The 26,035-nt window shown below is 45.3% G+C and overlaps 2 protein-coding genes across 3 annotated transcripts; one reads left to right on the top strand and one right to left on the bottom strand.

Annotated features, from left to right (window-relative positions):
- The first annotated feature begins 12,630 nt into the window (after window positions 1-12,630).
- EMB2770 (pre-mRNA splicing factor-like protein) lies at window positions 12,631-20,371 on the top strand. Its single transcript, XM_048672815.2, has 2 exons — window positions 12,631-15,679; window positions 19,975-20,371. Exon 1 carries the CDS (start codon window positions 12,793-12,795, stop codon window positions 15,658-15,660), a length of 2,868 nt encoding a protein of 955 aa, XP_048528772.2. The 5' UTR covers window positions 12,631-12,792; the 3' UTR covers window positions 15,661-15,679; window positions 19,975-20,371.
- Window positions 20,372-20,847: 476 nt separating this feature from the next.
- On the bottom strand, window positions 20,848-23,191 carry LOC125508212 (epoxide hydrolase 1). 2 transcript variants are annotated; one of them, XM_048672827.1, is made up of 5 exons: window positions 22,951-23,191; window positions 22,660-22,877; window positions 21,729-21,890; window positions 21,405-21,640; window positions 20,848-21,269 (listed from the first exon to the last, which is right to left on the bottom strand). In XM_048672827.1, the coding sequence occupies exons 1-5, from the start codon at window positions 23,030-23,032 to the stop codon at window positions 21,017-21,019; spliced, it is 951 nt and encodes a 316-aa protein (XP_048528784.1). In that variant the 5' UTR covers window positions 23,033-23,191; the 3' UTR covers window positions 20,848-21,016. The 2 variants fall into 2 exon arrangements, with proteins under 2 accessions (XP_048528784.1, XP_048528791.1); XM_048672834.1 differs by lacking the exon at window positions 21,729-21,890.
- Between the last annotated feature and the right edge of the window lie 2,844 nt (window positions 23,192-26,035).

Raw genomic sequence — 26,035 nt, 5'->3', positions numbered from 1 at the left:
TCCTTTACTTTTCTACTATGGACTCTTCGGTGGATGATCGGCCGAGAGAGAAAGAAACCAGAAAAGCGCTCAAACTAGAGCCTTTTTCGTTGAAGACAGACAATACTTAATTTTTGTTTTTTATATTATATCGTATTTCATCATCTTATTTAGCTTAAAATTAGCTATATGTCGTTACAAGCTGAGTACATGCCATTTTCTATTACTCGACTTTGAACTTCACTTTGTTTGAGCTCGCTTGATTTTAAGTTTAAGTTGAGCTAGACCAACTCGTTCGAGCTCGACTCGTTTGCGACCTGACTGGACAGGACTGAAAATTCACCCATTTTGATAATAACACACGTATAATTGTCCTTCTTTTCTTATGTGTATTTGGCAATATTTTACAATTTATTTCTATGTCTCACATTTTCTAGACATTCATAATGAACCCACTTAACCCTAAGACGTGGTTGTTGAGTCCGAGAACTCACCGACATACATACACTTTAAACAAATTGCATTTTCATTAAGTGCAGAATGTCAAAAAATTATGCTATCCTTTTAATACACATTGAATTTTTCATGCACTGTGTTTGCATATGGGACATCGAGAAAGTGCTACCTCCTTTTTAGGTCCTGCGCGTATATCCGGGGTTGGTAATTTTACTACTGTAATATGAATTGTACATGAAAAACGTTGTACCTTTAAAAATAGAACATTTGAAGTTTCTGATGATATAATCTTTTTAAAATATAACTTGCATTATGTTGAAAAAAATATCATTGATCTAGGGATACGTGTGGGCCTAATAAATTGGAAAGGGGGTAGTATTATAATGACAAGTATTCATAGCAATAAAATTATAAGTCACATGTAACGTCCACATGTTGAATTGTAGTTTATTTGATCGGCACTTTCTCTATATATAGTTTTGTCAGCCCGTGGCAACGCACGGGCATTCTACTAGTAGGAGTAGGATTCATCCTTTCCTGGTCCTACTAGGAGGGGGAAGGAAGGAGTAGGAGAGGGAGAGGGGAAGGAAAAAGGGGGGCGCCCGCCCCCCTCCTAGTCCAATTCGGACTCAAGGGGGAGGGGGCGCGCGACCTGCCCTGGCAGCCTCTCTCTCTCTATCTCCACTAAGGTCCATCTAGGCCCATTAGTTTCACGCGGGGGGGGGGGGGGGTCCGGTAACCCTGCGGCACTCCGGTTTTACCCGAAACCACCCGGAACGCTTCTGGTGTCCGAATATAGCCATCCAATACATAAATCTCTATGTCTCGACCATTTCGAGACTCCTCGTCATGTCTGTGATCACATCCGAGACTCTGAACTACCTTCAGTACATCAAACACACATAAACTCATAATACGATCGTCACCAAACATTAAGCGTGCGGACCCTACGGGTTCGAGAACTCTGTAGACATGACCGAGACTCATCTCCGGTCAATAACCAATAGCGGAACCTGGATGCTCATATTGGTTCCTACATATTCTACGAAGATCTTTATCAGTCAAACCGCATAACAACATACGTTGTTCCCTTTGTCATCGGTATGTTACTTGCCCGAGATTTGATCGTCAGTATCATCATGCCTAGTTCAATCTCGTTACCGCAAGTCTCTTTACTCGTTCCGTAATGCTACATCCCGTAACTAACTCATTAGTCACATTGCTTGCAAGGTTTATAGTGATGTGCATTACTGGGAGGGCCCAAAGATACCTCTCTGATACACGGAGTGACAAATCCTAATCTCGATCTATGCCAACTCAACAAACACCATCGGAAACACCTGTAGAGCATCTTTATAGTCACCTAGTTACGTTGTGATGTTTGATAGCACACTAAGTGTTCCTTCGGTATTCGGGAGTTGCATAATCTCATAGTCATAGGAACATGTATAAGTTATGGAGAAAGCAATAGCAATAAACTAAACGATCATAGTGCTAAGCTAACGGATGGGTCAAGTCAATCACATCATTCTCTAATGATGTGATCCCGTTTATCAAATGACAACTCTTTGTTCATGGCTAGGAAACTTAACCATCTTTGATTAACGAGCTAGTCAAGTAGAGGCATACTAGTGACACTATGTTTGTCTATGTATTCACACATGTACTAAGTTTCCGGTTAATACAATGTTAGCATGAATAATAAACATTTATCATGATATAAGGAAATATAAATAACAACTTTATTATTGCCTCTAGAGCATATTTCTTTCAGCATGCAATCCTCAGATTCAGCCAGGATCATGGCATTCTTGCTAACATGCCAATGGGATCCTCCTTAGAACCGATTATCTCTCTCATTTGATTCTCAAATTCAGCAACGAATATGTGACACCAACCGATCGAAACTGAAAACATTTAGGGTTTTCTCAAGCTGGCCAAAGCGCATTGGCTATGGTTTGGATATGGAATTGGTTTCGGTACACGACCTTTCCAGCCAGCAGCTACTTCCTCGGCCCTTCTTCTCGATCATCTTGCCTCCTCCTCCGATATATCTAGCTTTCCAAGAGCCTCCTAGCATGCCCTGATAGGATCTGGACACTAGTAAGCTTGACGAACTAGGTTTTGAGGCCTGATTGGGGATCGAATTTTGCCAAGCCAAGAGGAATTGTATATATTACAGAGTGTGGTAGCTGTAAAGTATAGGAGTAAAGTGATTTAGATCACCAGAAAAAATGACATGCCCATGCAGGAGCTTTACTGGCTGTTATATAGCCCAACACTGAATGAAACGGTACAGGAAAAGGAATACTGTAGTAACGCTAGAATTACGGTGAGCTACGTGAGCCGTTGGATCTTGCCCTGACGATGCTTCGGATAACTGAATGAAGCGTTACACTTCAGATACCTGACAGTGCCTCCCTGTCGAAACACACCTTGTCCTCAAGGTGGGCCGTGCTTGCGCCAGCTCTCCACCGTTTGCTTGAAAAACCCTGGGAAACGTGTGCTTGATGAAATTGGCGTCTTCCCACGAAGCATCTTCAGGTGGTAAATTTTCCCATTGCACCAGCCACTGCACCACAGGTATATTATTCCTCGGAACTTGGCGGATCTCCAATACAAGTACTGGTTCCATTCTGATCTGTCCATTGGGTCCAATTAAAGGTAGGTCTGCACAGGGAATCGCTGTCGAGCCAATGTGTTTCTTAAGCTGGCTTATATGAAAAACTGGGTGGATTTGAGATTGTGCTGGAAGCAACAATTTATAAGCCACATTGCCAACTTTGTTCATCATCCGAAAAGGCCCATAGTACTTGCTCTGGAGCTTGATGTGATGCCGGATCCCAAAAGCATTTAGGCGGTATGGTTGTAATTTCAAATAGACCATATCTCCTCGAGTCAGCACTCGTTCAGTCCTCTTTTTGTCTGCATACTTGATCATTCTCGCTTGAGCTGTTTGTAAATTGTGCTTTAACTGCCCCATCAGGGCTTGTCTGTCTATAGAAGGGCCATTAGTCCCAATTTCCAGTGATCCAGGTAAGGAAAACTCACTAATATTAGGAGGATCATAACCATATAAAGCTTGGAAAGGTGTCTTCTGTAAAGAGGAGTGGAAAATGTATTGTACCAATATTCTGCCATGGCCAGATGGTACACCCATTTTTTTGGTTCTTGAGAAACCATACACCTTAAATAGTTCTCAATGCATTGGTTAACCCTTTATGTCTGCCCATCGGACTGAGGATGGTATGCAGAACTGTACCTCAACTCTATGTTCATTGCAGCAAAGATGCTCTTCCATAACTGACTAGTAAAAATCCTATCTCGATCAGATACAATGGCAATAGGAGGTCCATGTAATTTGATCACATTATCTATGAATGCAGTAGCTACAGACTGAACTGTATATGGATGCGACATTGCAATAAAATGAGCAAATTTGGTCAATCTGTCCACCACTACAAAAATGATCTCTTTTCCATTGGATTTAGGCAGTCCCTCGATGAAATCCATGCTCAGATGTGTCCAGGCCATATCAGGAATATGCAAAGGATCAAGTAATCCTGGATAATGACAGTGCTCACCTTTGTTTTTCTAGCACGCAGGGCATTCTGCCACAAAATTTTCCAGTTCCTTCTTCATTCTAGGCCAATAAAAGATGTTCTTCACTCTTTGATATGTTGCTTTCATCCCACTGTGCCCTCCCAAAGCAAAAGAATGTAATGCAGACAATAATATGTGTTTCAATGCTCTATCATTGCCCACATATATTCTTCCTTTGTGTTTGATAATTCCCCCTTGCAAGGAATTATGATGAGACTCATGGTTGGGCAGGACTAGTAATTCTTCCAGTGTTTTCTTACAAGCACTGTCCTGCACATATGAACTCTCTATTTCTTCTGTCCACTTAGGAGTGACCAGGGATATAGCCATGAGAGTGCACTTTCTGGATAATGCATCTACTGCTATATTTTCCTTCCCCTTCTTGTACTGAATTTGGAAGTCAAATTCAAGCAACTTAATCATAAGCTTTTGCTGGATTTTCCTAGTTACTTTTTGGTCTGCCATAAATTTCAAGCTCTGGTGATCAGTTTTGATGATCAATTTGTGACCCACTAGATAGTGCCTCCAGTTTTTTAAAGCTTCAATGATAGCTAGGGCTTCCTTCTCATAAGTAGATGGCAAGCAATTCTTGGGACAAAGCACTGAGCTGTAGCAAGCAAGTGGTTTTCCCTGCTGCATAAGCACAACTCCAATGCCCTGACCTGAAGCATCAGTTTCTAGGATGAAGGGGATGTTGAAATTGGGCAGGGCCAACACAGGGGCAGTAGTCATAGCTTGTTTCAGTTGTTGAAATGCCAAATCTTGTGTTGTGGTCCAATGAAAATGTCCCTGCTTCAACATATCATGTAATGGTCTTGCGATAAGCCCAAAATGCTGCACAAACCTTCTGTAATAACCACACAAACCCAGAAAACCCCTGAGTTGTGTTGCTGTAGTAGGAGCGGGCCAGTCCTTAACAGCACTTACTTTCTCAGGATCTGTAGACACCCCTTGCTCATTAATAATGTGACCAAGATAATCCACTTGCTGGACAGCAAACAAACATTTGGACAATTTCACTGACAACTGATGTTCCTTCAATAAATCAAACACCACTTTCAAATGTTCTAGGTGCTCTTCCAAAGAGGAACTAAAAACTAGTATATCATCGAAGAAGACCAATATGAATTTCCTCAGATACTTGCCAAATATTGCATTCATTAAAGCTTGGAAAGTACTCGGAGCATTAGATAGGCCAAAAGGCATAACTAAATACTCAAAATGACCAAAATGGGTTATGAATGCAGTTTTTGGTATGTCCTCTTCACTCATCCTAATTTGATGATAGCCTGATCTTAAATCCAGTTTAGTGAAATATTTTGCTCCATGTAACTCATCTAGCGGATCCTCAATGATAGGAATAGGAAATTTGTCTTTGATAGTAATAGAATTTAAGTCCCTAAAGTCAGTGCACAATCTCCATGTGGCATCTTTTTTCGGAACTACTATTACTGGAGAAGCATAAGGGCTTTGGCTAGGTCTAATTACCTTTGATTTCAACAATTGTTGTACTTGTTTCTCCACTTCATCCCTGTGTTTATGAGGAATTCTATATTACCTGATATTAGGTGGGTTAGAACCAGGCAGAAGCGGAATCTTGTGATCACAACTCCTTTCAGGTGGCAGGCCCTCTGGTTCTGCAAATACTTCAGGATATTATTGCAACACTTGCTCAAATTCAGCAGGTGTCTCATGTTGAGGATGTTTCTTCATTGATACATCCCCGATAATATATATAGCATAACCCATTGTACCAGCTGCTAACTGATGTCTACTACACAACCTTCTTCTTGTAGACGTTGTTGGGCCTCCAAGTGCAGAGGTTTGTAGGACAGTAGCAAATTTCCGTCAAGTGGATGACCTAAGGTTTATCAATCCGTAGGAGGCGTAGGATGAAGATGGTCTCTCTTAAGCAACCCTGCAACCAAATAACGAAGAGTCTCTTGTGTCCCCAATACACCCAATACAATGGTAAATTGTATAGGTGCACTAGTTCGGTGAAGAGATGGTGATCAAGTGGTATATGGATAGTAGATAAAGGTTTTTGTAATCTGAAATTATAAAAACAACAAGGTAACTAATGATAAAAGTGAGCACAAACGGTATTGCAATGCGTTGAAACAAGGCCTAGGGTTCATACTTTCACTAGTGCAAGTTCCCTCAACAATAATAACATAATTGGATCATATAACTATCCCTGAACATGCAACAAAGAGTCACTCCAAAGTCACTAATAGCGGAGGCAGGCCCTCTGGTTCTGCAAATACTTCAGGATATTGTTGCAACACTTGCTCAAATTCAGCAGGTGTCTCATGTTGAGGATGTTTCTTCATTGATACATCCCCGATAATATATATAGCATAACCCATTGTACCAGCTGCTAACTGATGTCTACTACACAACCTTCTTCTTGTAGACGTTGTTGGGCCTCCAAGTGCAGAGGTTTGTAGGACAGTAGCAAATTTCCGTCAAGTGGATGACCTAAGGTTTATCAATCCGTAGGAGGCGTAGGATGAAGATGGTCTCTCTCAAGCAACCCTGCAACCAAATAACAAAGAGTCTCTTATGTCCCCAATACACCCAATACAATGGTAAATTGTATAGGTGCACTAGTTCGGCGAAGAGATGGTGATACAAGTGGTATATGGATAGTAGATAAAGGTTTTTGTAATCTGAAATTATAAAAACAGCAAGGTAACTAATGATAAAAGTGAGCACAAACGGTATTGCAATGCGTTGAAACAAGGCCTAGGGTTCATACTTTCACTAGTGCAAGTTCCCTCAACAATAATAACATAATTGGATCATATAACTATCCCTGAACATGCAACAAAGAGTCACTCCAAAGTCACTAATAGCGGAGAACAAACGAAGAGATTATGGTAGGGTACGAAACCACCTCAAAGTTATTCTTTCCAATCAATCCGTTGGGCTATTCCTATAAGTGTCACAAACAACCCTAGAGTTCGTACTAGAATAACACCTTAAGACACAAATCAACCAAAACCCTAATGTCACCTAGATACTCCAATGTCACCTCAAGTATCCGTGGGTATGATTATACGATATGCATCACACAATCTCAGATTCATCTATTCAACCAACACATAGAACCTCAAAGAGTGCCCCAAAGTTTCTATCGGAGAATCACGACGAAAACGTGTGCCAACCCCTATGCATAAGTTCATGGGCGGAACCCGCAAGTTGGTCACCAAAACATACATCAAGTGAATCACGTGATATCCCATTGTGACCACAGATATGCACGGCAAGACATACATCAAGTGTTCTCAAATCTTTAAAGACTCAATCCGATAAGATAACTTCAAAGGGAAAACTAAATCCATTACAAGAGAGTAGAGGGGGATAAGAAACATAAGATCCGACTATAATAGCAAAGCTCGCGATACATCAAGATCATATCACCTCAAGAACACGAGAGAGAGAGAGATCAAACACATAGCTACTGGTACATACCCTCAGCCCCGAGGGAGAACTACTCCCTCCTCATCATGGAGGGCACCGGGATGATGAAGATGGCCACCGGAGAGGGATTCCCCCTCCGGCAGGGTGCCGGAACGGGTCTAGATTGGCTTTCGGTGGCTACGGAGGCTTCTGGCGGCGGAACTCCCGATCTATTGTGCTCCCCGATCGTTTTAGGGTATATGGATATATATAGACAGAAGAAGTACGTCAGGGGAGCCACGAGGGTGGACGGCGCCCCCAGGGGGGTGGGCGCGCCCCCTGCCTCGTGGCTTCCTCATTGCTTCCCTTATGTGGACTCCAGGTCTCCCAGGTTGTTTTCCTTCCAAAAATAAGTTCCATGAAGTTTCAGGTCAATTGGACTCTATTTGATTTTCCTTTTCTGCGATACTCTAAAACAAGGAAAAAAACAAAAACTAGCACTGGGCTCTGGGTTAATAGGTTAGTCCCAAAAATAATATAAAAGTGTATAATAAAGCCCATAAACATCCAAAACAGGAGATAATATAGCATGGAGCAATCAAAAATTACAGATACGTTAAAGACGTATCACTAACATGGAAGCTAGCTCAGTGCCTGGAATTTCAATTGTTGCAGCAAAGGAATTGCAAGCAGGAACAGTAATTTGATAAGACTTGTTCTTTGTGAGAATGATTTGTTTATTTTCGTAGTCAAAGAAAACATGGCTATGTTGTGCTAGCAGATCACATCCAATGACCATATCATATCATGGCAAATCTAAAACCCGAAAAGGATGTTCAAACTCTTCCTTGCCCATTTGGAATTTGGTGGCAGGGATGTAAGCTCCAGACCACAAAACCCCTCCACCAGCAACAACCACTGCTCTGGATTTGTCCCTCACTATAGAACAAGATGTTGTGAGAGCAAACTTGAGGTTCATAAAGGTGGAATTACTCCCGGAGTCCACTAGAGCTACAGCCTGTTTGCCCCCCACAGTCACTAACACAGACAAGGTACTAACTCGACTGGAGCTCATTGCTTGCAATGAAATCTGCATGCAATTTTTCATCTACAGCTTATTGTTCTTGTTGGTCAGTTTTAGTTACTTCTTCTTGTTCGGTAGATGAATCAGTAGGTTCCTCTCCAGTTAAAAGATTAATAACTGGAGCCTGCTTACACTTGTGCCCATGAAACCACACATCACCACATCGCCAACACTTCCCAGGTTCTCTTGCTCTCTGCACTACTGGAAGGCCCTTACTTTTTGTGCTCTTTTTTGTTACTTGACCCTGTTGTTTATAGTGCTGGAATGTGTACTTGCTCCTGTCAGCAGTTAAAGGGCGATAATGTTTCTTGGCAGGTGTTGCTTGTTCAATATCAACTGCTAGCCAATAAGCATTTGTAAGTGTTTTTGGCCTTAATGGTCTGAGTTGAAACTTAATAGTTGCCCTCATCCCATTAACATAGCACTTTACAAACCACATTTCAGACAAGTTGGGATTGTCCTCTTGCACTTCAGCCATTAGTTCTTCAAACTGGTCGGTGTATTCAACAATGGACAAGTTGTTTTGCTTGAAAGCATTAAATCTGTCGACCAAATCATAAGTGCCAGATGCAGAAAAACGATGTAAAATTTCTTCACAGAATTGTGTCCATGCATACTGCTTCTTGATCACTCCTGCTCTTCTAAGCCAGACATCAGCTCTGCCCACAAAGTACATCTGTGCTAGTGAAACCTTGTATTCAGGTGGTGCTCCTGCCATCTGAAAATATTTCTCTGCTTGACGTATCCACCCTGCAGGATTTGTACCATCAAACCTTGGGAATTCCATCTTCGGACCCTTGGTCATCGACTTAAGGAATTGGGCTCGCATGTCCTTCTCATAAGCTTTGTGATAATCCTCCCACTGTAGCTTATTACCCTGCTATTGAACCTGGTTGAAAGCTGGTGTGCGAGCTGTCCTAGTATGAGCTGTTGGCGACGCCTGTACTAAAATCACTTCAGGGATTGCTGAATTTCCATAACCAGGTGGGGCAGATCGGCGAGCAGTGTTAATGGGTGGAAGATCAGAGCCTGTCAATAGTGCACATTGCCTAGTTTTCTCTTGTTCAACCAACAACCTTTTCTTCAATTTTTCTATTAGTTGCCTATGAGAATCCTCTTGAGCCTCCTTAGGGATTTCCTGTACAATTGGAGACTGGGTGGGTGGTGGTTCCTGTTCAAGATGACTGGGAGGAGGACCAGAGGTCGAAGTTGTGGCGTGTACACTTAAATTCTTCAAAACATCAGAAATTGCTTGTAATTGACCACTTAAAGCAGACACTATTGTTTGTACCCCAGAAATCACTGAAGGCATAGTGTCCTGTTTGGAATCCGTAGCCTGGATCTCCTTCCGCATCATGTCTGCCTCTTCACGCAGCCCCGTGGTTTCCTCTCGAGTAGCCAGCACCTCCTCCTTGAGATGGATTAATTCCGCCGGATCCAACTCCTCCATGACCGGCTTCGATCGCCCCATGATACTGCGCTGTGGAGAGGAATTTTACCACCGATGTGTCGGCAACCCGAACCACAGACAGATCCTGCCGCCGCCTGGGACGAACGCCACCAAGCAGAACCACTCGCGCGTGGATCTGGAATTTTACCGCCGAGACAGGAAGTCTCAGCAACCAATCCCGCGCTGCAAGCTGCCGCCGAATTTCACACCGCCGCCACGCGCCGCCGGCACACCGCCTCCAATGCCGCCGGAAAAAAGGTGGGAAAAAGAGGGTGGGAACGAACTAGCGCAGCATCGCACGCTCCCGACATCGAGAGATCGCCTGGCTCATGATACCATTTGTCATGCCCTGATAGGATCTGGACACTAGTAAGCTTGACGAACTAGGTTTTGAGGCCTGATTGGGGATCGAATTTGGCCAAGCCAAGAGGAATTGTATATATTACAGAGTGTGGTAGCTGTAAAGTATAGGAGTAAAGTGATTTAGATCACCAGACAAAATGACATGCCCACACAGGAGCTCTGCTGGCTGTTATATAGCCCAACACTGAATGAAACGGTACAGGAAAAAGGAATACTGCAGTAACGCTAGAATTACGGCGAGCTACGCGAGCCGTTGGATCTTGCCTGACGATGCTTCCTTGCGGTCGGATAACTGAATGAAGCGTTACACTTCAGATACCTGACACCTCCCCCGGTGAAGACCTTGACATCTTGAATCATGTTTCCGCCCGGCTTTCGCTAGCATCATTGAAAGCCGCCATCGCTTCAGATGCACGAGGTCGCCCCATCGAAGAAGATCGAGCGGGCGCCTGTGAAGTCCCTCAAAACCCTAGTCGCCAACTTGTTAAACACCGTGCATCTATTTACGCAGATGATGTCATCATTTTCCTCAAGCCTGAGATGCATGATTTTGGGGTTGTAACTGAAGTGCTGAAGATTTTTGGTGAAGCAACCGGTCTCATCACTAACCTGGCTAAAAGCAAGATCCTTCCTATTCGGTGCGATGGCCTTGACCTTACTCCCCCGCAGCTGGCTCTTGGATGCCAGCTGGCTAGCTTCCCCTGCACTTACCTTGGGATGCCTCTATCTAATAGGCGGTTGAAGCTCGTTGACTTCCAAGACCTGCTTGACAAGTTAATTAAGAAGATTGCTGGCTGGAAGGCTAGGTGGATCTCCTCCACTGGAAGAATGGTACTCGTGAGGTTTGTACTTTCGGCAATGCCAATTTTCATGCTTCTGGCTGTTCATCAACCGAAATGGGTCATCAAGCAAATTGATAAAGCTACGTCGTTCTTTTTTATGGTCTGGCTCTGATGCTGTTTGCTGTGGCAAGTGCCTTGTCCGCTGGACCCAGGTGTGCTCACCCATCTCTGTAGGTGGGCTTGGCATCCATGACCTTCAAGCTCAGGGGCGGGCGCTTAAAGTACGCTGGCTTTGGCAAAGCGTCACAGATCCGGATAAACCATGGCAAGGTCTGCAGCTCCCTGCTGACAAGCACGTTAAGGCTCTTTTCATTGCTTGTACCTCCATCAAAATTGGTAGTGGTATTAAGATATCCTTTTGGCATGATCACTGGCTCAACGGTGAGATTCCAGCTGTTTCGTTTCCTAACCTTTTCAAGCATAGCAAGAACAGAAGAATATCGTTGGCTGAAGGACTCACCAATAGAAAATGGGTCACTCTTCTCAAGCGCAACCCCGGCACCGAGGTGTTGCGTGAATACATTGACTTCTGGCACAGATCCAGTGTGGTCTCTTTGTCCAACCTAGAGGATGAGTTCATTTGGAAATGGTGAGTGGATGGAAGATATAATGCTAAGTCAGCTTACCTATGTCAATTCTGGGGCAAGATTGATTCTCCTCTTCCTGAGATCATTTGGCATATCAAGGTTCCACCAAGAATAAGATTTTTCAGTTGGCTCTTTGTACAGGGCAAATGTTTGACTGCGGACAACCTTGCGAAGCGAGGTTGGCCTCACAACCCGATCTGTCAATTATGCCACTTAGGGTGGGAGGATGGTCTGCACCTTGTATCTAGCTGCCCTTTCACGGCTGGAATCTGGGGCTATTGCCTGGCGATATATAATTTTCCATTCAACCTCTTACCTATTGCTCATACTGGCTCTATATTGGACTTGTGGTTAAAGGCTCTGGATCGTACAGGCAGGAAAAATGACCTATCATCACTTATAATGGCGGTGTCCTGGTAGGTTTGGAAAGAAAGAAACAGCCGCATATCCAACAACAAGGCAAACCACTTCCTGAGGGTCGCTGAGAACATTATCAATGAGCTGAATTCTTGGAGAATCGCTGGATTCAAAGGAGCACAATGGACAGGCGCGAGATAATTTCTTTCTTTCTCTCTTTCTTTCTTTTTCTAGTGTACATTTGTATAGCTTTTCCTTCCCCTTTCTGGCTGTTAGCCGTCCTGAACCTTGACCTGTATTTTTTGGGGTGTCTCATCCTATCTTAATGAATGAAATCAGCACAATGCTGTTTTTCGTCAAAAAAAAAAGAAAGATAGGATCGGAAAATACGTGTTCCTCGATCCCAATCGCATATCAGGGTGTGTGCGTGCTTGCCTTCGTAAAGATGCGCGTGTTTCTTAGAAAAAACGTAGTCACGCACGCACCGCCTCTAAAATTGTACTACACCAAGAGGGGCCCTAGACCTTGAGCTGGTCACGGCAAAGGCCGGTCACGCCCTCTCCCAATCTCCCCCGACCCAACCCATCTGCTCCGCCGCCGCTCTCCCCGCTCCTCTCCTCCCTCCAGATCGCCCCGTCCTTCTCCCGCCTCTCCCTCCTCGGCGACATGAGCGGCCCAGCCCCGACCCCGCCGCCGCCCCCTCCTCCGGCGGCGGCGCCCGCCCGTCCCGTGCGCTACGACTTCCTCAACTCCAAGCCGCCCCCCAACTACGTCGCGGGTCTCGGCCGTGGCGCCACCGGCTTCACCACCCGTTCCGATATCGGGCCGGCCCGCGCTGCCCCGGACCTCCCAGATCGCTCCGCCGCCGCGGCTGCTCCTCCCGCTGTCGGGCGCGGCCGCGGGAAGCCCCCCGGCGAGGACGAAGGCGGTGATGAAGGCGGCGACGAGGAGAAGGGATACGACGAGAACCAGAAGTTCGACGAGTTCGAGGGCAACGATGCCGGCCTCTTCTCCAACGCCGACTACGACGATGATGACCGCGAGGCTGATGCTGTCTGGGAGAGCATCGACCAGAGGATGGACCTGCGCCGCAAGGATCGGCGCGAGGCGCGGCTCAAGCAGGAGATTGAGAAGTACCGTGCGTCCAACCCCAAGATCACCGAGCAGTTTGCTGATCTCAAGAGGAAGCTGGCTGATGTGTCCGTGCAGGAGTGGGAAAGCATACCTGAAATTGGGGATTACTCGGCGCGCAACAAGAAGAAGCGTTTCGAGAGCTTTGTCCCGGTGCCGGACACTCTGCTTGAGAAGGCCCGGCAGGAGCAAGAGCATGTCACAGCGCTGGACCCCAAGAGCCGTGCGGCTGGTGGCACTGAGACACCGTGGGCTCAAACTCCGGTTACCGACCTGACTGCCGTGGGTGAGGGCCGCGGTACTGTGCTTTCGCTGAAATTGGACAGGCTGTCAGATTCAGTTTCTGGGCTTACTGTTGTTGATCCAAAGGGATACCTTACAGACTTGAAAAGCATGAAAATTACTAGCGATGCTGAGATCTCTGACATTAAGAAGGCGAGACTGCTGCTCAGGTCTGTGACGCAGACAAACCCAAAGCATCCTCCAGGTTGGATTGCTGCTGCCAGGCTTGAAGAGGTTGCTGGCAAGCTCCAGTCTGCTCGGCAGCTCATTCAGAGGGGCTGTGAGGAGTGCCCCAAGAACGAGGATGTGTGGTTCGAGGCATGCCGGTTGGCTAGCCCAGACGAGTCAAAGGCTGTAATTGCCAGGGGTGTGAAGGCAATTCCCAACTCTGTGAAGCTGTGGCTGCAGGCTGCAAAACTAGAGAGTAGTGATTTGAACAAGAGCAGGGTTTTAAGGAAGGGATTGGAGCACATTCCTGATTCAGTTAGGTTGTGGAAGGCTGTTGTGGAGCTGGCGAACGAGGAGGATGCACGGATGTTGCTTCACAGGGCTGTGGAGTGCTGCCCACTTCATGTTGAGCTGTGGCTTGCCCTAGCAAGGCTCGAGACATATGACCAGGCAAAGAAGGTGCTTAACAAGGCCAGGGAGAAGCTCAACAAGGAACCTGCCATTTGGATTACAGCTGCAAAGCTGGAGGAGGCTAATGGGAACACCCAATCTGTAAGCAAGGTGATTGAGAGAGGTATAAGATCTTTGCAGAGAGAAGGGTTGGATATTGATAGGGAGGCATGGCTAAAGGAAGCCGAAGCGGCAGAGCGTGCTGGATCTGTGCTTACTTGCCAGGCTATTGTGAAGAGCACTATTGGAGTTGGGGTTGATGATGAGGACCGGAAGCGAACATGGGTTGCTGATGCTGAGGAATGCAAGAAACGTGGTTCAATTGAGACAGCTCGGGCCATCTATGCACATGCTCTTAGTGTGTTTGTTGCCAAAAAGAGTATATGGCTTAAAGCGGCGCAGCTTGAGAAGAGCCATGGGACAAGAGAATCTCTTGAAGCCATTCTCAGAAAGGCTGTCACGTACAATCCAAAAGCTGAAGTGTTATGGCTTATGGGCGCAAAGGAGAAATGGCTGGCTGGTGATGTCCCTGCAGCTCGGGCCATCCTTCAGGAAGCTTATGCTGCTATCCCTATTTCAGAGGAGATCTGGTTAGCTGCATTCAAGTTAGAGTTCGAGAACAATGAACCGGAGAGAGCAAGAATGCTTTTGACCAAGGCCAGGGAAAGAGGAGGCACCGAGAGGGTTTGGATGAAATCAGCAATTGTTGAGAGGGAATTAGGAAATGTGAATGAGGAAAGGAGGCTGTTGGAGGAAGGTCTGAAGTTATTCCCCTCATTTTTCAAATTGTGGTTAATGCTTGGACAGATGGAAGACCGGATTGGCCATGTAGGGAAGGCAAAGGAGGTTTATGAGAATGGACTCAAACACTGCCCTGGTTGCATCCCTCTTTGGCTCTCGCTAGCTAGTCTAGAGGAGAGGATAAATGGCTTGAGTAAGTCGCGCGCTTTCCTCACCATGTCAAGGAAAAAGAATCCAGCTACACCTGAACTATGGCTTGCAGCAATTCGAGCTGAATTGAGGCACGGGAACAAAAAGGAAGCTGATTCTCTACTAGCCAAGGCATTACAAGAGTGTCCAACAAGTGGCATTTTGTGGGCTGCAGCTATTGAGATGGTGCCACGTCCGCAACGCAAATCAAAGAGCTCAGATGCTATAAAGCGATGTGATCATGATCCACATGTCATTGCAGCTGTCGCCAAACTTTTCTGGCATGACAGGAAGGTTGATAAAGCAAGGAGTTGGTTGAACAGAGCTGTTACTCTTGCTCCTGACATTGGGGATTTTTGGGCATTGTACTACAAATTTGAACTCCAGCACGGAAATGCGGACACACAAAGGGACGTTCTGAAACGATGCATTGCAGCTGAACCAAAACATGGCGAGAGATGGCAAGCTATAAGCAAGGCTGTTGAGAACTCACATCAACCAGTTGATGCCATCCTGAGGAAAGTTGTTCTGGCTCTTGGTGCAGAAGAAAATCCCAATGCTGCAGAACCCTAGTCCTTACTGTTTCGATAAGGTATTTTTCTGTTCCAATAAATATAAATTTGCTATCCTCATGCTCTGAAACTTCTGATGCATCATGTAGCTACTTCTCGTTGTGTGTCAATTCACTATTATTCAGCTATAAGAGTAGCGACATATATTTTGGCACAGAGGGAGTACTTGAGATAAAATATATTTTTAGCAATTTATAAGGTTTGAGTTGCAAGTATGCATACCTCTTAACTAGAAGTAGTCACGCACCTTGTTGTGCCGTTTTCTTTGTAGTATCCCTTTGTTGGCTGTCCGCTTGGTGGATTCTTTTTTTTTCTGTTGTTTATTTCATGCGTGGAGTACTGCTGTATTACTCCATAAGAGGTTAGCATGCTTTGTTGACAGTGAACCACCCGGTGATTACATGGTTATTCTTGCCTCGCCTTAGTTTGTGGTTTCCTAAGGTAGTATGTAGATCAATGGATGAAATAACTAATGTCCATAACTTCTTGCCTCGCCTTAGTTAGTGGTTTCCTAAGGTAGTATATAGATCAATGGATGAAATAACTAATGTCCATATCATTTCATAAGGAAACACGACAAATATTTCATTCGACAGTACAAACAAATCATCCAGCTCATAACATTTCAAATACAAAGTTTTCATCAATACTTCATCTACTTCTTGATTCAAAAGCCTTCGGACTAAGATTCCATTTGTTTACATGTAAGAGCTAGCTTATGTCATCTTTGCCAGGATTTCATGTCTTGAGCATTGGCTTTGAGTGGAGTTTCTGGTAATGCATGAATTATGCTAGCACAAAATTAGCCAAATATAATAATATATCAAAGTGCATGATCTAACTTCTTAGTTGTTTAGACAAAAGCCTCCAATTTCATACCAAACTACAGGCCTTCCTCCAAATCCGTGGAGGCCTATTTATTTCAGTGTTTATTTGATCCTAATAAATATCTATGATTAAGTGATATATAACAACATCCAAACAAAAAATTACTCATCATTGGTCAATTCCATTACCTCTGCTTGTGTCTACTGTTGGATGGATTTGATATGGACAAGCTTGTTGAACTATGGGGCACATTGCTTGAACATGATTATTCCAATATAAACTATGAAATCTTATTTCCAAGAATAGTGCTAGGATATTGTTGTACATGATTTCAAGGGTTGAGGTAATTAAGGACCTTGCTTTCCTTTAGTGGTGCAATTGACCCTTGACGCAAAATAAATATCAGCTACCTATGCTTCACTGCAGTAATGTTGAGTAAAGCCTAGTTTTCATATTAAGCATAAAATTTATAAGAAGCTTTCTACAATATAAAGTCTCTATTTGGTATTATGAGTTACTAAGACTCGTGCCATAAAAATTAAGAGTGGTTTAATATAGAGGTAGTAACCAGGGTGCTAAAAATATAAGATCTGACCTAACATGAAGCGATATGATCTTATTATGCTACTGTTTAACATTGTGATACATGATAGTTAAGAGGATGTGAGTGCACAAAACTACAAACTGATTTGAGGAACAGACCAGGTTTCCAGTTTACACTTAAGAGCATACTATTAGTTCCTACTTCCTGCTATATAAATTAGCTATATATCTGAACCTTCTGAACAGAAATATAGTCTGCACATATTTGTAGTCACCTGAAAGTGTCATATATCATGACTATCTATTGCAATTTCTTCCCCAGTTCATATTAAGCTCGTGACTTGTAACATAGTATAGCTGCAACTATGAACTTCAGTTAATTAGTACATAGTTTTCAGGAAGAAGTGAAGAGCACACATGTTCAATGCCCAAAATAATGTAGCCATGCAAATTCTAGACTTTTGTTGCATCTTGGATCTGGGGTGGCTAGATATGTACCACCATTTTTTTTTGACAGTTAGATATGTACCACTTAATCACATAAGAAACTCTATTCTCAATAATAATAATAATAAATCACATAAGCAACTCTAGCTGAACCAGGTCCAAGAGGGAGTGCTCACAAACACAGGAGAACAATCCCCCCCTCCCCCCCTAAAACACGGGTGTTAATAGGCAAAAGTCATCCTAGAAATCCAAACTCAGTGGAATAAAATTATACCATTCCATATTAGAATCCATGGCTCATCTCTTCGTCATATATTCCATATTGCTTCAGAATTCAATTAAGAGACAGGGGGTGGGGTGACACGCAGTGGCGGAGACCCTGGCCCCCCCTAACATCACTGATTTGGTACTAATATAGCAATGAACAGTGCATAATTTAGAGAATAATACATGCATTAGTGTAGTTTGGCCCCTGTAATCCAAAGTATGTGTCATTTGGCCCCCCTAATCTTTAATTCCTGGCTCCGCCACTGGTGACACGCGGTGTACATTGTCGAGATGTACAGGAGGACGAAGAATACCATAGAATGCAGGGTAGATTGGGATGGACGGCCACTTCGACGCAACACGGCGCTGAGCTCCTGAAGACATGCGACAGTTCTGCAGAGAACAGCCGGCATACGTGTTGGCGTGTTGACCGCACTTGTACAGTAAACACGGGTCGGCAATGGCAAGCTTGCCGGCAGGGGTGCGGTCTCCAGGCGGTTCCGGCGTTGGCGAGCTCACCGGCAGGGATACGGCCGCCGTGCGGTTCCAGCGGCGCTGCGCTAAGCGGCTGTTCTGGAGATAACGATCGGCATAGTTTTTGCCTACACTGCTACAATATAACATACAGTTCAGCATTGCGAGCTCGCCGGTTGGGGTGCGGTCTCCACGTGGTTCCAGCGGCGGCGAGCTCGCCGGCACGTATGCGGCTGCCATGCGGTTCCAGCGGCGGCGAGCTCTCCAGCTGGGGCTGCAGCCTCCACACGGTTCGGGCAACGGTGAGCTTCCTGGCAGGGGTTAAGGACTCCACGAAGTTTCCATGACGACCAGCGAGCAGTGACGGGACTGGGCTTGAATGGAGGAAGAGGAAAATCAATAGAGAAGAAGTAGAACCAAGGACGACGGGAGGAGATACCGAGTGGCGCCGAGCATGGCGACATGCTTCGTATTTGAGCTTTGAATCTGATTGATAAAATATTTGAAAGTTAGAGGAGGTAAGCTGGCAAGGGGAGCACGGATTGGGAATGTGAAGCGGTGGAAGGAAGGTGATTGGGGGCAAGAAGAGGGTTCTCGAGGTGGGAGGCAGGGAGGGGGAATTGATTGCTTCTTTGCCCTCTGCTCTCGTTGCTGCCTCGACAAGTGTCCTCGACAAGTGTGTTTTGGCCCACTTGTCAGAGCTGAGTGTAGATGTGAACGGACGACCACCAAGTGAATCTTTAGAAATATATAAAAGTAAAATAGGAAAGAATGTACTGAATTGGCATGCGATTCTGCAAAGCACAAACTTAGGGCTAGTTTGGATGCTGTCCTGGGCTGCATGGCTGGGCAAATGTGCTGCCTGGCTTGGGCCTGGAATTTCGGATTTTTGTGGCCATTATGGGACGGAGGGAGTATAAGACATTTTAGATCACTAGTGAGGGAGTAGTTGTTTGGATTGTGCCTGGCCTAGGAGGTTGTCAAAGGAATCTACATGGCATTAACTTTAGAAGCACATAATTTCTTCACAGTTACATTATCCTGGAATACTTCTGTAGGCGATTCGCCAGGTTTGAATTTTGACCTGCTACAAAAATCAAATCAGATATAGGAGGTTACTGCTTGATCTTGCCTGCCGCCGGGAGGCGAGCTAGCCGAGTGATTAAGCAGCAGGCGGGACGTCGACGGTGACTACATGCGGCGGCAGCGGTTCTGTTGCTGGATCATAGAGCTGATAAATTCAGTAAAGCTGAATCATAGATCAGCTCCCAACGAATTTGTGTGGAACTGATAATTAATCACCCAACAACACTTGTAATTTGCGAGCCAGTGTTTTTTCCAACAAAAATTCAAAATAGTGAGCATGGATATTAATATGTTGCTTGAAATTGCTCAAGATGAAATATCTTTTCTGGTCCTTGGTTGGAAAGGATGTATGTTTTCTGGTTGCTGCAATGGAACATGATCTGGATGGGTTCACATGTGATTGTGACAACACATCTGCAGTTTCTAACTGCAGTACTACCTCAGAAGCAGAATTAAGGACACTACCTCAGAAGCAGAATTAAGGACTGATATATGCCAAACCTAGTGTTTTTGTTGATGGAAAGTACTATATAATATGCCCATCAGACTGTGAGTCTAAAATGTAGCTCAATATCGATTTTCAACAACTGGTTGTATTTCCTGCAAGTCTATTGTTTGCCTTGCGTTTTGCTGCCATCTTGCCTTACCTTATACGGCTTCCCTTATGCAGGTCATCCAAATATCGGGCTGAAGAGTTATAGATGACGGTGCGCCAGATAAATGCTCCTTGTAGTTTATTCAAGATGCCCTAAGCCCCCGACTGATGATTGTATCATGCATATCTGGTGGAGACCCCAAAATCATTTATGCCAAGCAAGCGGTGTTGATACTCATTTATACCAAGCGAGCGAGCTGGTGATCTCATATGTGCACTGCAAGATTTCTGGGAAATTGGTTCAGCTGGCTTTTGGTGATAGGAGGTCTGTCATGTACCGAAAGCGCCTTGTTGTAACTTTAAAAGAGTTAATGATCATCAACCCACTAATGTGCTTGTATTCTGTATTCCGGTACAGTATGTTACAAGATTTTAATGTTTGGAATGCATTTACGAAGTGGTCTGTTTGTTACCTGACGCATTATATTTGCTCTGACCTTTGTGGTAAAAAGTTATTCTTCTTCTACTCTTATAGCTTACTCTGAATGATGTAACATTCATTGTCTGTATGCTGGTAGTTTTGCCTATTGATTGAGTTTGCACTCGCACAAATGACATAAACTGCCACTTAAGCAGTTGATCAGCTGGCGTGCTGACTAAGAGTTGTTCCCAATCCTCGTGTTGCATGGGATTCCGTACTAGCCTACCTGGAGTCACCCAAGGGTCAAATGTATACAATGCACTTCTCGTGTGTAGCGACCATAATATCACACAGCTGTTAAAAACATGGAGTTGTTATAGCCAGGATGATTCACCCCTTGGGGCATACGAGGCTAGAGACCATCTTCGATTCGATCCCTGGGAATTCCAAGTGAAATTCAGATAGGTTTTTGGCGAAATACACGATTCCCACGAGGACTGAACACTGGCGTTCTAGAGGACAGCACGGACCCAACATACATACGTATATTTATTATTAAAGGTTGTTGATGAAACTAGCATATCCTTCACTTCACAGGAAGCACGCATCATATGTTCATAACACTGCAGAATGTGCACGGAGTAGGGTGCTCAACCAAGTGCAGGCCAAGCATAATAGACTTATAGACCCCGTGTGTCAAGCCACAGGATGGTCCTTGAGGAAGCCAAGGAGGAGCTCGTTGACCTTGTCCGGGAACTGCTCCTGAACGAAATGGCTTCCTTCAGGGATGTAAGTGATCTTCAGATCCGGCGCAAACTTCTCCATGGTGCCATTTTTCAACACGGCCTCGACCCCGGGGAACTTGATCACGTAGTCTTTCTCCCCCATGACGACGAACACCGGGACTTCGAATTTTGGGTCTTCGATTGGTTGCCTCTTATGGAGAGACCTGTCAAGCGTTGCAGCACACATGTAATACCTGTCAATACTTGATGAACCTAATACCACAAACTATTGAGTCACCACAACGGCACATAGTCTAGGCACCTTTAAGAGAATGGAAATTAGTAGTCCCTGCGTTTACCTGTATGGCATCTGCAGTGGATACACGAAACCTGATTTCTCATAGAGGGACGTGTAGACTGCAAGATCCTCCTCGGTGAACCACTCTGGAAGGGGAGTCGACAGGTCCGCGAGATCCGTGATTTCTTGATCTTCCTTCGCTGTCGGGATTTCGCTTCTAGAGAAGAGAATGTAGATGGTGCGCACGACTCGCTTGACGTCATACCTGCCAAAGTCTGCCTCTGCTCTTCCTGGTTCCTGCACAGCGCAAGCTTTTTGTATCATATCATGAGAAGAACTCTCTAGTCATGTGCTTGACATGGGACTTTCAGGTTAGGGTAAAAACCCGCCAACGCAGTATATAGAAGCCTTCGGGCATGGCAGTGAAGGAGGAGCCACCGTGAAGAAAAGGGATGCCCAAACACATAACACCGCATGTGCGGCTGGGGTGACGAAGAGCAAAATCATAAGCTAGCATGGCTCCGAAATCCTTTGCCACAAGGTAAGCCTGATGCGAAGCAAAATGGAAGTTATCAGACGAGAACGTTGAAGAATAGCGCTGTTTTTAGTGAGGGAATTATCTTATTTTGTATGCTTAAATAATGTCGACCAGAAGGGCATGTTTGACTCTCGGTGCTGCCTATATCCCATTGAGTGCCAGCTTAAAACACATCAACTCGATGGAACTGATACCAATCGATAATTTTATACTCTAGATGAACAAATGAAACAGCAGAACTGTGACAAATTTGCCTCTTAAAAGTGCGAGAGAGTACTTTTAAGCACGCTATGAATAAATTGTAATTGTGTCGATGAAACATTAGACCTGTTTCAGAAGAACAATATACCTGTTTTCATAGGTATACATTAATTCTGGAAATATATTACAGTAATAGACTCAAGTGGTCGCCCAACAAGTGAACAACCCAGCTCTCACATAAGATGGAGGAAGAAGACATGGTTATGTGTTTGTAACTACACCAACTCTACCATGATTTCCTGTTTAAAACCTCCATAAATTTCTGCAAATTTCTTACATATTTAAGCAATCAATCTCAACTTCTTCAAATATCTAGTTCCATCTGAATTTTTCTCCCACAGGACCCTGGACTAGTAGAACTCACAGTGACTGTTACGGCCATGTTAGTAACTCTGTACGACCACCATCCCACGCTGATTTTAAGAGACTAACAACAACCAAGAATTCCCTTTTCCCCCAATCCGAACTGACCCCTGATTCCCCCGAAAGTGTCCAATAATTCAGGGCTAGATGGCACCTTGGGGACGGAGAGCGCATCCAGGAGGGCGAGGAGATCCTCTGTCAGGTCGCTGTACGCCGCCGCCTCCGGCTCCGGCGGCTGGTCGGAGAGGCCATACCCCCGCCAGTCCGGCGCGATGGCACGGTACCCGGCGGCGGCCACGGCCAGCATCTGGTGGCGCCACGAGTACCATATCTCCGGGAAGCCGTGCAGGAACAGCACCGTCCCGAGCTCGCCTGCAAGCAAACAACGGTCACCACTCACATCGGCCGGCCTGCCGCGGGCGTGGTCGAGGGAGGGGGCACTGACCTGTGCCTGCTTGCGCTACGTGGAGGTTGAGGCCTCTGATGGCGAGGTGGCTGTGCTCGATCCGCTGCTCCACCATGGCCATGGCTTGCGCCGCCCTGCTCCTCTCCCGCGTCACTTCTTGGAAGGCTTTCTGATTGCCCGTTCTTTCTTTAGACTTTAGAGCTTGTGGATGGAGATTGCCGGCTTGCTGGTAACAACGACAGTTAGTCCGGAGAGGCGGAGATGCTGCCGAAGAACAGAGAGCGCCAGTTTTGTCTCTAGTACTGCCCACCAACTACTATAGCTTCCACAAAGGCCCTGTTTGGATACTCTAACTCGGTTAGAGGTTAGAGTTTAGAGTTAGATTCTAACCCTAAACTAACCCTAAACTAACTCTAGCCAAAGAGGTGTTTGGATGACAGAGTTAGATGGAGCGCGGATACGGCGAGGCACCTTCACAGACGATGTGAGAGGGAGGGAGGAAGAGGACGAGAAGTTTCGAGAAAGTGGGAAGGGATCTGCTGCGGCGAGAGCAAGAGAAAAAAATGTTTTTTTAATGGTCCTGAGAAGAACTAACCCAAATAAACACCACTTGGGTGGGTTAGATTTTTTAGATGGGTTAGATGCATCTAACCCAAACTAACCCTTCTGTTTGGATATTTTTAAGTTAGTTGTGTCCAATCTAACCCAAACTAACTCTAACCTATGGATCCAAATAGGGCCAAAGTTTATCGACGACCGGGATAGTGCTGGTCGGCCGGTTGGTTCGTCTTGCCCATCAACGTAAGTTTTTTCCTCTTCAAACAATCTGATTTTATTAGCTCCTTCGTTCACAAATATAAATGTTTTAGATATTTTATTATATAGGCTGTATACATAATGAAATGAGTGATCAAACATACTACTACCTCCATTTCAGTTTATAAGTCCTACGCGTATACCTAGGTTGTCAATTTTATCACCTTAATATAAACTATATAACACAAAAATTATACGGTTTGAAAATAGAGCATCTGAAGTTTATATTGGTATATTTTTTATAATATATGACTTGTATTAAGTTGGTCAAATTAACGACCTAGAGGTACGCGCTTGCCCTGTAAACTGAGAGAGAGGTAGTATAACATGTCTATATACATTCATTCATAAATAAAATTAGAATATTTTGTATTTATAAACGGAGAGAGTATTAAAGATATAAATATAGTACTAGTAAATTACATAAAAACTAATCCCTTCGTGCCATATTAATATCGCTCAAACAGATGTATATAGACGCATCTCAGTGTTAAATACATCCATTGAGTGTCAATTAATACGGGATGGAGGGAGCCATATTTGGGGCAACATTATAACCACCAGTTTTGGCTCATGAAATGCAATAGACGTTTGAGCAAAGTCGTATCTGTTTCGAGAAAAGCTTTATGTTTCATTGCATTGATTGTGAAAAGAGTCACCACAAGCCCTAACAAGGACACACTCAGACGTAAAGTAACCCAATGAAGGCCATGCCCAATGTACAATAGCCCAATGAAGGTCATAGTCCCTGCACACCACAACGCCCATAAAGCTAGCTGTGACTCCCTTTGGAGCAAACTCACAAGCCCAGATGCGCCCACCAAAGCCCATAGCCTAGCCTTTGAGTTGATCGTGTCGAGGAGATGGGCAAGGCTGAGCCAAGGTTGAAGATGATTGTGTTACGATGCTTCCACATGCATCAACTCACTCGCTGGATGACGGGGACATGCCCTTTGGAGCTAAGGCAGGAGCTGAGAGGCAAGTTTCCCGCCACCAGTCCACAAAGTCCGCCCCGTCCGCTGGACTAGTGACAGTCAGCATGGTCCACGAGAGCACCTCCTAGTAGAGCATGCGTGAGGAGTAGCCAAAGAGGAGGTGGACCATCGTCTCCTTCGACTGGTTGCAGAACACACAACTCGGTCTGTGTAGTGCAAGCCATGATACTCAAGCCGCTCCGTGGTCCAGTATCGATCGAGCCACATAATTCAAAAAAGAAGAAGCGATCGAGCCACATGAAAAACTAGATCCTTGTGGGGGGGGGGGGGGAGGGGCTCTAGATGAGCCTCCACGAGCACGATCTTACCGCGCCCTCGGAGGGTGCATCACATCAACTCTTGGATGTGTACCGCGCATCCGTCGTCCAATGCCACTAGGTGGGGAGTGAGCTGCATCACGTTGACCAAGTGCCAGATCTGGATACAATCCCAAAGAGCCAACGGCCCGAGGACCCCCTGATATCTGAGATCCTGCGGTGACCGTTTCGGGCATCCCAAACAATCTGCCCCTTCCTGGTACGATTGGAGACCAATAGGAGTACCTCAGGTGCGATCACTGAGATGTCCCGACCATCAAGTCAGAGGTCCTCCCAAAATAAGATAGTAGCTCCATCGTGAACCACCATCTTGGTGGAAGCGGTGAACACTGCACGTTCATCTCGGGAGAACTAGAGGTCGAGGCCCTTCCAGGGGTGGTCGGGATCAATGTGCATCCTCCAGAGCCAGTGTACCGGGAGACTGATAGTCACCTTCTCGAGGTCCAAAATGTTGGGGAGCGTTGCATGGAAAACAAAAAAAATTCTACGCACACGCAATGATTTATTCATGAAGATGCATAGCGAGGGGGAGAGTGTGTCTACATACCCTCATAGACCATAAGCGGAAGCGTTTCTCAATGCAGTTAATGCAGTTGAACTTCTTCGCGCTTCAACCGATCAAGTACCGAACACACTGCACCTCCGTGTTCTACACACATTCAGCTCGGTGACGTCTCTCGCCTTCTTGATCCAGCAAGACATCGAGGTAGTAGATGAGTTCCGTCAGCACGACGGCGTGGTGACGGTGATGGTGAAGTGATCCTCGCAGGGCTTCGCCTAAGCACTACGAAAATATGACCAGGGGTGTAAATGGTGGAGGGGGGCGCCGCACACGGCTAAACAATTGTTTGGTATGTGCTAGGCGCCCCCTCCTCATATATATATATAATATAGGTGGGAGGGAGAGGGGAGAGGCCAAGGGGCGCCCCAAGTAGGTCCGAATCCTACTTGGGCCCCTTGGCCGTGTCCCCCCTGCCATGTTTGTTGGAGGGGGAA

This window comes from Triticum urartu, chromosome 1A (assembly GCF_056163025.1).
Source record: "Triticum urartu cultivar PI428250 chromosome 1A, HENAU_Tu73, whole genome shotgun sequence".
Lineage (NCBI taxonomy): Eukaryota > Viridiplantae > Streptophyta > Magnoliopsida > Poales > Poaceae > Triticum > Triticum urartu.
Note: the sequence above shows the minus strand (reverse complement) of the source record. Positions and strands in the feature narration are given on the sequence as shown.

Bases quoted from the DNA above. Each gene is read 5' to 3' on its own strand.
- EMB2770 (XM_048672815.2), top strand. From the start codon at position 12,793: ATGAGCGGCCCAGCCCCGACCCCGCCGCCGCCCCCTCCTCCGGCGGCG.
- LOC125508212 (XM_048672827.1), bottom strand. From the start codon at position 23,032: ATGGCCATGGTGGAGCAGCGGATCGAGCACAGCCACCTCGCCATCAGA. The intron at 22,878-22,950 runs GTCAGTGCCCCC...GTTTGCTTGCAG, and splicing joins CGTAGCGCAAGCAGGCACAG to GCGAGCTCGGGACGGTGCTG. The intron at 21,891-22,659 runs GTGCCATCTAGC...GCTTCGCATCAG, and splicing joins ATGCGCTCTCCGTCCCCAAG to GCTTACCTTGTGGCAAAGGA.